Source organism: Xenopus laevis, chromosome 1S (genome assembly GCF_017654675.1).
Source record: "Xenopus laevis strain J_2021 chromosome 1S, Xenopus_laevis_v10.1, whole genome shotgun sequence".
Lineage (NCBI taxonomy): Eukaryota > Metazoa > Chordata > Amphibia > Anura > Pipidae > Xenopus > Xenopus laevis.
The window spans coordinates 174,400,821-174,412,153 of NC_054372.1; the positions used below are offsets into that span (position 1 = coordinate 174,400,821).

Consider the following 11,333-nt stretch of genomic DNA (forward strand, 5'->3'; position numbering starts at 1 on the left):
AGAGAGGTTAAATAGTTGAGCAGCTCAAGGCTCCGCCGAGGAGATTAGAGGGATTAAGATCCCAGGGTATTACTGACCCAGAGTAAGGAACCAAGTGTTGAGATAGGGATGTCAGGAGTTCCCCTAGTCTGCCACTGGAAGATATCCTGAAAACTGGGCAATACCCATCACATGCTGTCAACTTACTCTCTGCTGTATATTCCCTAGCCTGTGGGGATTCAGCCTATACGTGCTGTGAGTATATGCTTCCTTTATGCTGCTGTGTAATTTCTATACTCCATTGTGGATCAATGTGCTAAATGATCTCTGTGCTCTTGTTCAATAAATACTGTTCTTGGTTCAACTGTTAAAGAACTACTGGCGCCCATCATTGTGCTATCGCATATCAGGTTACAGTTACACTACACCCTTGCCTCCACCCCGCTGCGAGGGCTTACCCCTGAGAAAGAGAGCTCATCGGTGGTCTCAGCCCACCAAGGAAAGTAGAGTAAACGGCCCTAGCACAAGTCAGTTTACTATAGCGCTACATTTTTATACAACTACACCACCAATTGAGGCTGCTGTACATGCTACAGACTTCAGTTTTATATTGTGCGAATGAAAAGTACTACCAAGAGTACTGGTATCAGGCACTGTTTTTATCCCAGCCCACACACGTCCGGAAGCCTCTCTGACTAATTCTTGGTGCAATCCCTCCCACCACATTCAACTGCAGGGGGCGCGCTCGCATGTCACGTCATACTGATAACTGATTGGCTGTCTATACACCGCCGCGTCACTCATTTTGTTACCATGGCAGCAGGGGCTCTTACCCGGTTCCTCCGGAAGCGCTACAATTCGCGTCATCGCCTTCCCAAATCACAATCCCCCTTCTGGTGACCGCCATTTTCTCCGGAGCTGCAGTGGGAAGTCGTTGTATTCTCCTGTCAGTAAAATCGCTGTCACATTTTTATCCGGTTTGTTCGTTCCCGCGAGTACGGGGAGCTGGTCAAAGTCTGGCATCTCTAGGCTAATGTGCGGCCCTAGCCGGGAGGAGCATGTACCCTAACTCCCCGAGCCTGGGCCGCATTCCACTGCCCCTACCCTGTGAACAGCAACAACAGGCCTCCGGTTACTCGGACAAACTTCCAGTGAGTGCGGCCCCGGAGCTGCTGAGCCCAGAGCAATTTATCCAGGCTTCTCTCAACATCCAGAAACATGCCAAGTGAGTCCCACAGACAGTGTGCAGGGAGCTGGGGCTAAAGCAGAGCATTCCATAAAGCTCCTGTCACTATCCAATCATTTCATTGCAATATTGTGCTGCCTGACGGCTCATTTGCTTTTAGTGCGACCAATACAATAGCTGTCAACTGGTCTTCATTTTTTAAAACGTTTTTTGATTGGTTAGCAGTTCCCCAGTTCAGAATGTTTGTTGCTGTCTCGTTGCTAGGGTCTCATTTACCATAGCAACCAGGCATTGGTTTGTGTGAGAGACTGGAAGATGAATCAGAATGGGCCCGAATGGAAAAGTAACTAATAAAAAGTAGCAATAACTCAATTGCAGACATTGCACAGAGTGATCATTTTTTTTGGGTGCAGTGATCTCCGTTTGAAAGGTGGAAGAAGGCAAATCATAACTAAATTAGAAAATTAAGACAAATTAAAGGACTAAAGGTGGCCATACACGGAGAGATCCGCTCGTTTGGCGACATCGCCAAACGAGCGGATCTCTCTCCGGGGAAGCCCGTCGGGGGCCCCCATACACAGGCCAATAAGCTGCCGACTCGGTCTGTCGGCAGCTTTTATCGGCCCGTGTATGGCCACCTTAAGAATAGGACTTTCTATGACAGACTAAAGCTTGCATTGCAGTAAAGGTGGACTATGCCGTTGAAGGAACAGTAACTCCAAAAAATAATAGTGTTTTAAAGGAAAAGCAGTTTAAAGGGGACCCGTCACCCCCTAAAACAATACTCAAAATCCTATTTTATCACATTAGTCAAGCAAAATGAACTTTGATGACACTATAAATTATTTGAATCTTGTTTCCTTCAGTCTGGGAATGCATTATTATAACAAGACAAGCAGGCAGGAGCCATTTAGTGGACACTGTTATTAAGTCATCTCAGAATCTTGTTTGTGCACCAGACTGGGGGACCTGATGTCCATCCCCATGCCCTGGCTACACAAACGGTGAGGAAAACGGGGGAATGTGGGGAGAGCAGTGTCATTGAGGAAGTGCTGAATGGAAAGTGAAAGTAATTGTCTTCCTAAGGCATAGAGGAGGGGCAGACAATATTTGATTGACAGCTGAGATTTTAAAATGAGCTTACAACAGCTACAAATGTTTTTATAAAAAATATAAATTGGATTTCATGTTTAATTTGAAAAGGACTTTTATTATACAACTTTTTATGTCTGGGTGACCGGCACAATGTACTGTTGCCCTGCACTGGTACTACTGTTGTGTTTGTTTTAGAAACTCTACTATAGTTTATATAAACAAGCTTCTGTGTATCCATGGGGGCAGCCATTCAAGCACAGTATACACAGTAGATAAAATATACATTCTGATGAATCCCATTGTATACTACAGAGCTTATGTTATCTGCTGTGTATCCTGTACCTTTTCCTTTTTTTATAGCTTATTTATATATACCAACAAGTGGGAAGAAGCCCTGGGTCACCCTGTGGAGCTAGAAACTTGGCATAATATCTGGGAAAACTCCACTTTGTATTACTTTGAAAGAGAATATATATAAGATCATGATGGGCTGGTATCATACTCCCTCCCTGCTATATAAGATGTTCCCGCTGACAACCTCCCCCAATTGCTGGAGGGGCTGTAACATGGAGGGGACATTAATGCATGTGTTCTGGTCCTGCCCAGGCATTCAAACATATTGGACAATGGTGAAAATTTGGCTGCAAAGAGTGCTGCTTCTTGACATACAACCTGATCCCTTGGTTTTTATACCAGGGAAGAGAGTCCCCAGACACACAAATCCCATGCAGAAATTGGTGAATGCTTTGCTTACTGGGGCAAGATGTGCAATTGCGGGGAAATGGAAATGTACCCATCCCCCATCTGAAACAGACTTTTTGGAAAGAGTCCGCTTCATCAGGCGGATGGAATACCTAACGGCACTTCGTAATGATACAGTGGACAGTTTCGACAGGATTTGGTCTGCTTGGGACTCTACTCAGATTATATAGGGGCTTATCGGAACTGATCTAGCCAGGTTTAATCATTTGGTTGTTTTTTCTTTTCATTCCCCTGCCCAAACAGAACAAGATCTTGGATGGAAAGGGTCAATAAAGGGGGGAGCCACAGCCCTAATTATAGCCACCAATATTTCAGCACAAATATCACAGTCATACCTTTGCTAAGGACTTGCCCAAGGAGGAGTTTTTTCTTTATTTTTTTGTTTTACTATTTCTTGGTTTACATTTTCCTTACTTATACCCTGAGGTAGTTACCAATTCTTGAGTACGGATGATTTACCCATAGCTTTGGGTTAATTGCTTGAGTATGTTTTTTTCCTGGTACAGATAAATGCCTCAAGATTGTACCAATTATGTGAAGTAACACAGGTTTATTGGATGTATAATGTTGGTTATATGGTAAACGACAATATGGAAAACCAATGCTCTATGTAAAAGAAAATCTGAACACTCCAAAGCTTTATTGTAAATGAAAATATGAAAAATCAATAAAGAGAAAGTTAAATTTTTTTTATATATATATATATATATATATATATATCAGTTGTACCAGTGCAGCGCAACAGTACATTATATTTTAATTACTTGAAAACACTTTGGTTTTTTTTGTGTTACTGTCCCTTTAAGTACCGCCATAAAAATAGAGTAGGTGCAGGGTTTTTGTCTGTAATCATATACATTGACATATGAAAAATAGGAAACCCAGGAACTGTCTGTGGAACTTGCATCCAGCTTTTTTTCCAATTACATTATTACTTTTTACGTTGCGATTATATATATATATATATTTTTTTTTAGTCAAGAGGCAGCAGATAAAGACCCAAATACTACCAACAATGCAAAGATGGGCAGTTACCATTTAAAGTCTGTTTGAAATAATGTTACTAACATGATATTATTAACAGCAACAGTTATTTTTCGTGCTATTGAGATCATTCGTGAAGAAAATTAATTTAGCAGAAGTAAATAACCTTGAAATATATTAGTCTTTCTAGAATGCTGATGAATGGCAATGTGCTGACTGTGCCCCCCGTATCATCACCACCATGGGCGTACCTGAATCACAGTCCTTTGATCTCACCTGGATCCCCTTCATCCTCATTTCAGAACAGAAAGTGAGTTTTCAAATTATGTTTTGTTTTATGTTTCTGTTTAAAGGAGAAGGAAAGGTTAAAACTAAGTAAGCCTTATCAGAAAGGTCCATCTAAATATACCAGTAAAACCCCAAAGTAGTGCTGTTCTGAGTCCCCTGTCAAAAGAAAAACAGCATTTCTTTCCTTCTATTGTGTACACATGGGCTTCTGTATCAGACTTCCTGCCTTCAGCTTAAACCTAATTGCCCTGGGCAAGAGCATGCTCAGTTTGCTCCTCTTCCTCCGCCCCCTCCCTTCTCTACTGTAATCTGAGCCCAGAGCAGGGAGAGACTCGGGCAGGAAGTGATGTCACACCATGTTAATACTGCAGCTCCTATTCTAAACAAACAGAGAGTTTCTAGAGCTGTTTACTCAGGTATGGTAAAACATTCTACAGAATAAATATAGCATTCTAGCTTGCACTATTGCAGCTAATCTATTGGCAATAAAATGCCTCTGTAGCTTTCCTTCTCCTTTAAGTTTCTCACCCATGAGGCACCAAAATGAGTCTCAAGATATTTGTGAAATTTCTTTGTATAAAGAATATCTGCTTATTAGTTGGTACATTGTAATGGCATTATAGAAAGCATGTTGACCCTTTGAAACAAGTCATAGCTACTAATCTCGCTATATCTGTAGTTTTGGTATGATCTTATGAAATGCTTGATAATTATTTATACTACTACGATGAGCTTTCCAGTAAAACCAGTAAATAGTTATGTAATTTCGTAACACAAAAACAACATGTATAGCAACCCATATAAATGCAATAGACTGTAAGTTAAAGAATTGGAAAGGCCTAATAAGATCAAAATAATTAAAAAGAGGAATAATGTACTCTCACAGTTGATCAGTTTTTTTTCTTGGGGTGAACCATTTTCACTTCTCTTCATCAGATCCTTCTACTGCCCCTTGCAGGTATTCTTCTAACTGTCTACAGGCATAGAGTATACCAATAATATCATTGCCGTACAGGATCTGAAACACAACTTTTTTTTTTTTTTAAACACTTTATTTTCAATGTTTTGAACAACAGATATCAGCAAGTATCCGTGACAATATTTCTCAGTGATAAAATGGCAGGTAATAGAAATCACAAGGTACAATCATGAGAATACTGCGCATAATACTGTTATAACCTTATCGAGTGCTGTATACAACCTGATATAACATAAAGAGAAATAGAAGAAAGAAAAAGAAAAAAAAAAAAGGACAAAGAAAATCATAAATGCAGGCTTAGGACGATATTCCAATATCCTATCTAAAAGAAGGGGCAGGTGTTAACTGATGTGTCAGATACAGTGTGGGTCAATTTACAGGGAAGCAGGAGACCCAGGAACTCCATGTCTCTGTATATGTGGGCATTGAAGTATTACTGAGTGCCGAAAGGTACTCCATACGCTTTATATCCACAATCTTATTCTGTAATTCCCCCATCGTGGGTTTGTTGGGTTGTTTCCATTTCTGGCAGAGCAATCTCCTAGCTGCAGACAGAATGTGATTATTCAACCTCCTGACTGGCTTAATAAATGTAGTAACGGGTTTCCCCAAGAGAAATGTCCAAGGGTCCTTCCTCACAGTCACCTGAAGGACCTTCTGGAGAAGCTCCCGCACCTCCTCCCAATAGGGGGTAATTACAGGGCAATCCCAAAGTATGTGTGGCAGAGAACCTAATTGCCCACAATTCCGCCAGCATCTATCTGACGTCTGAAACACAACTTTAATATACCTTAAAACTCATCTGTACTTACTACTCATAATATATGTACAATAAATATAGTATTCTATAGTTATTGTATGGTTCCCTAATATATTTATAAATTATCAAATCCCCCCTTAACCTCCGCTTCTCCATCTTAAACAAGATTTCCCTTATATATTTATACGCTGTTATAATTTTCCCCTTAAATGCCATTAATCCAGCATAAACAGCCCTAACTCTTTCATCATAACTGAGACTTTCCATACCCTTTGCCAGCTTAGTTATACTTCTTTGGACTCTTAGGACCAAAACTGCACTGCATATTCTAAAGGGGCATTTTCAGTGCTTTGTAAAGTGGAAGAATGACACCCCCCCCCCCCAAAACCAATACCACTTTTAACACAACTAATTTACCCTTGCAGCTCCTGATTGTCATTGCTTGCTACAGCCAAATTTATTATGTACAAGAACCCCATAGGTCCTTCCCATAATGGATTTGCCAAAAGTGGTGTCATTAAGGGGACTTGTTTGCTTATTTACTGATACAAAAAATAAACTATACACTAAATTCAAGATTACTCTCTTTTGTTGTTCATTATATTCTTTGGCAAATGTCCTTTCTAGTCTTGCCATTGTTTTGTTATATCTTTGCTATACCATGTCTAGTTATTTATTTGTTTCACATGTTCATTTTCCTACTAATATAGTTCCACTCTCCCTTAAAGGGCAGCTCCACAAAAACATAACTTTGCAACTTTGCAATATACATCAATTAAAAAATATGCAGACTTTTCATGATTTCTGACAGTTCCCTAAGCCTAGCTCCCTGCTCTCCTGCTGATCTTTCTGACTACTTTGCTGAGCTGGCTGACTACTGTTACTTTGTATCAACAGCCAGCTGTCCTCAGCCTGCACCACAAACCCCACAATTCCCTGCACACCTGATTTCAATAAGGAAAGGAACATCATAGTGCAATGTATTGTGGGTTATGTAGTTCCTGCATGCTGTCTGTACGCTGTGGAGAAGTTGTTACAATTTGTAACTTCAGTGCCATTAAAATACTAAAAGTTAACTCAAAGTTGAACTACCCTTTTAAGGAGCATTTATAATGTGAATTTGTGGTGTAAATATTTTACTATGTCTCTGTTTAGATTAAAGGGCATGTAAAGGCAAAACAAAATTTAATGAAAAAGAAACCTATCTCCAATATACTTTAATTAAAAAACATGTACCGTTTTTATAAAAAAACTGACTGTATGCAGTAAAATTCTCCCTTCATTTACTGCTGTGGATAGGAATTGTCAGATGGTCCCTAACTGCTGAGCAGGGAAACAATCATACTTATGAACAGCAGGGGGAGCCCCCGCCTTACTTACCAGCCATGCAGAACTCAAGCAGCTTTGTTTATGACGATCCCTAAGCAGCCCAGACCACACTGAGCATGTGCACAGTCTTAGTCTTGCAAAGATGTTTAGCAAAGTTACAAGATGGTGACCCCCTGTAGCCGACTTTGAAAGCATAAATTGTTTGTTTGATTAGGCTTGTGGTGCAGTAAGTTCATGTTTATATTTAGTATACAAAATACAGCATTTCTAGCCTTATTCTGTTTTAGACTTTACATGCCCTTTAAGTTAAATGTCTGCATATTGTCTATTTTAGGCATGTCTCTTAACTTATGGGTACCTCCATAGCGCCAGGAATCCCCTCTGGCTGATAGCTTTCTCTCTTATGCAGAATAGTTGGTTTAACATAAATCTTTCTGCAAGTTGACTGATATTTACAGGGGGAATATGTTTTTTTCTGTAACAAAACATCTGTACAGTGCTTCAAATTCCTACAGGAACCATTACCATATTTCCATGTGTATAATAAATTAAGTAATTTTATGTATACATCCCCTTTAAATATTGAGCAAGAATAAACCTTCACTTGGCTTTTGAGACACAAAGCCCTTGGAGTGTGGTTTGTTTGTTTTCTGTTTGTTTTTAAGTCCTGGGAGTGCGGACCTTCTTTACTGAATAATTATTTAAAAATTTTGGACACTGCACCGAGGCAAGTTGAACTTAGTGACGAGAGTGCCTGCTCCCTATATATATATATATATATATATATATATATATATATATATATATATATATATATGTATTTATTTATTTTTTTAATATATCGTACCTCTTAACATTTGAAAAATGGAAGGAGGGACAAAAGCATGGACGTTACTACTGAGGAAGCAGACACTGCAGCGGGCCCAGGAGGTATAGGGGCACCATGAGGCCCTAATTCATATACAATTGAAATAAATATTGGTAAAACAGACATTTTGGGGGCCTGAAAAATAATTTGCTGTGGGTCCCATTAATATCTAGTTACACCACTGGACAAAAGGATCTGCCTCATGCAGCACAGCGAAAAAATTTTTTGACTACGCTTGTTTTATGGACACACCCCTATCACTTTTTCTAGTTTATATCTGAAGTTTTTGTATCATTTTGTTCTCAAATATTGGATAACTATCAGTCGTTGTTTTGCAGTGCAGTTAACACCCGCCTATCTGCAATTGTAACATAAACTATTCAAACTTTCCAAAATATCCCAAGTGAGACACCAACAGTATTGCATGATATATTTTGTGAATATTTTGATCTCTAGGAGGAAAAACTTCAATAGTCTTCTATGTGGGTTAATTAATTTCTTGTTCTATAAGATGAATAAAAAAGGTATTGGTGTTTACATATTCATTAACTGCCACCTTTTTATTCCAAAATGTATAGTGAGTTTATGCTTTCTCTTTTGGGTAAAGGGGATTTAACGGTGTACATTATAGCTATGGCATGTTAGGCGACTCAGAGGAGTTCCTGATAAGAATTGTATCTAGTATCCAAAGCTCTTTGTCTGGATTGTTCTTTGGTGCACATGATAATTATTTTGATTATTTACTACAACTGTTTGTTTGCACTATATAAATAAATACTTAATGCAGTGGACGTTTTTTTAAAATGTCAGATTGGAGAGAACACCTTTTTTATTTTTCAGGAGGAGAAGCGACGAGGGAAATGTTTCTTATGACGTGAAAAGACAACGATTTCACTCTCCACAAGAGCAAACTGTAAATCACCAAGCAGTGCCTTTAAGAGGTGACCTCAGATGTTCTTACCCAGGATCTCCAGCGTTCCCTTTGCTGCAGTCGCCATCACCTCCAGTTCTAAAAGAACATGTTTCTAATTCAGGGGATTGCTGGTTATATGACCACATAGACACCACTTTGCCTGTTGCTGAAGACAAGGTATTATCAACAATACCATAAATCCTTTGTTATTTGGTGACTTATAAAATGTCATTTAAAGGAGAACTAGTAGGCTATAAATGCTTTACATTATGTTTTGGGTTTCTGTACCAGCCCAAGGCAACCACAGCCCTTTAGCAGTAAAGATCTGTGTCTCCAAAGATGCCCCAGTAGCTCCCCATCTTCTTTTCTGCTGATTCCCTGCACATGCTCGGTGCTGCTGTCACTTACTGAGCTTAGAGGCCCACTCACAATATACAGTACACATAGAATAGAAATGTCACAATATAAGGCTGATTAGTAATTTGTGCAGATAATTACTACATGGCAGCACAGAAACCAGTGCTATTAGCATCAGAATCTAATAATCAGCCCTGTAGCATCATCTTATATTACAGATGAACCACATTTTTTGCTTGATAATGTGTGTAACAGCTGCTCAGAGCCCACTAACACAGACACTTTCCAAGATAGTGACCCCCTGTGACAAGTTTGAAGTCCTGGATCATTGCTGCTATTGACAAGCTGAAACTTTACACTGGTGCAATAAGTTCAGTATATAAAATATGGCATTTTTAGACACTAATTTTTAGGGTTTAGTTCTCCTTTAATGCCCCCAAATATTTGGGCGAATTTATTTGATTCCACATGTGTATCTGTATTTGGAATCCTTCAGTAGGAAAAAAAATGCTTGGGTCCGCCATTGTAACTAACCAATTAGACCATCCAAATTAAATATACCCTTGATTAAAGGACAAGGAAAGTCCATTTGATGGGGGGATGCCAAGATTGGCTCTCAGGAGGGCTAGATAAGGACCTTTAAGGGACATGTACATAAAGAGTGTTATAGCCTTTGATTTAAAGTAATGCCAATATGTTACTACGAAATATAGGAATGTGTTGGCATGGTTTTAGTTTAGTTTCAAGATTTCCATTGCACCAATGATGCCCATAGAAACAGTAGTATCTCTACCAATGGTTATCAGCTGATATAATAAATTCTTTTGTTGTAGCTGAGCCAGCAAATACTGGACTTGTTTCAAGCATTGCAACAGCAGGTCTGTGACATAAAGAAAAAAGATATTTGTCGGGCAGAACTACAGAGGGAAATTCAACAAATATTTCCACGTATGTCATTTTTTAAATTATATTTTTAACTATGTTTACAGTTGTTAAATTATTAATGGTGTTTTGCATTTTGTCTAGAGAGCAGACTTTACTTGGTTGGTTCTTCCCTTAATGGATTTGGTACAAGAATCAGTGATGCAGATTTGTGCCTGGTTTTAAAAGAGGAACCTGTAAGTTCAGAAACATGCGTTTGTACTACCTTTCAAGTTTTCATGGTGATTAGGGATGCACCAAATTCAGATTTTAGTTTAGGATTTATCCCCGATGACTTTACTTTCAGTTTTATATTTTGTGCAGTTAATGTACAATCTAACAAAAAAAAAAAATCAAAGCAATATGTAGAAAGTATGTTCAGCACAAGCACTAGTGTTCAGGATATACTGTTTCTTTAATAAAGACATCATTCTTACATATGTTGTCTTCCTCTTCTAACTCCCAAGGAAGTCCAACTTTATTCCCTGGTTCCAGTATTGCCACTGGAGTTCTATTTCAAGTGTACTGTGTTTTCAAGTTAAGGATGTGTTTTAAAGGAATTGTTCAGTGTAAAAATAAAAACTGGGTAAATGGGCTGTGCAAAATAAAAAATGTTTCTAATATAGTTAATTAGCCATAAATATAATCTATAAAGGCTAGTAACACAATAGCCAGAACACTACTTCCTGCTTTTCTGCTCTCTTGGTTTTCACTGATTGGTGCCCAGACAGTAACCAATCAGTGACTCGAGGGGGGGGGCACACGGGTCATAACTGTTGCTTTTGAATCTGATCTGAATGCTGAGGATCAATTGAAAACTCACTGAACAGTTATGTCCCATGTGGCTCCCCTTCAAGTCACTGACTAACTCAGAGTTAGAGAGCTGAAAAGCAGGAAGTTGTGTTCTAGTAT

At 39.0% G+C, this 11,333-nt stretch overlaps 1 protein-coding gene across 2 annotated transcripts in view; it reads left to right on the forward strand.

Annotated features, from left to right (window-relative positions):
- Nucleotides 1-860: 860 nt before the first annotated feature.
- tent2.S (terminal nucleotidyltransferase 2 S homeolog) overlaps nucleotides 861-11,333 on the forward strand; it is a 22,800-nt gene continuing 12,327 nt past the window's right edge. Inside the window, 5 exon segments of one of the 2 annotated variants that reach the window (NM_001094423.1) lie at nucleotides 861-1,204; nucleotides 4,188-4,316; nucleotides 9,071-9,320; nucleotides 10,334-10,448; nucleotides 10,527-10,618. In NM_001094423.1, the coding sequence (NP_001087892.1) occupies nucleotides 1,038-1,204; nucleotides 4,188-4,316; nucleotides 9,071-9,320; nucleotides 10,334-10,448; nucleotides 10,527-10,618 (753 nt within the window). In that variant the 5' untranslated portion in view covers nucleotides 861-1,037. 2 annotated transcript variants of the gene reach the window in all.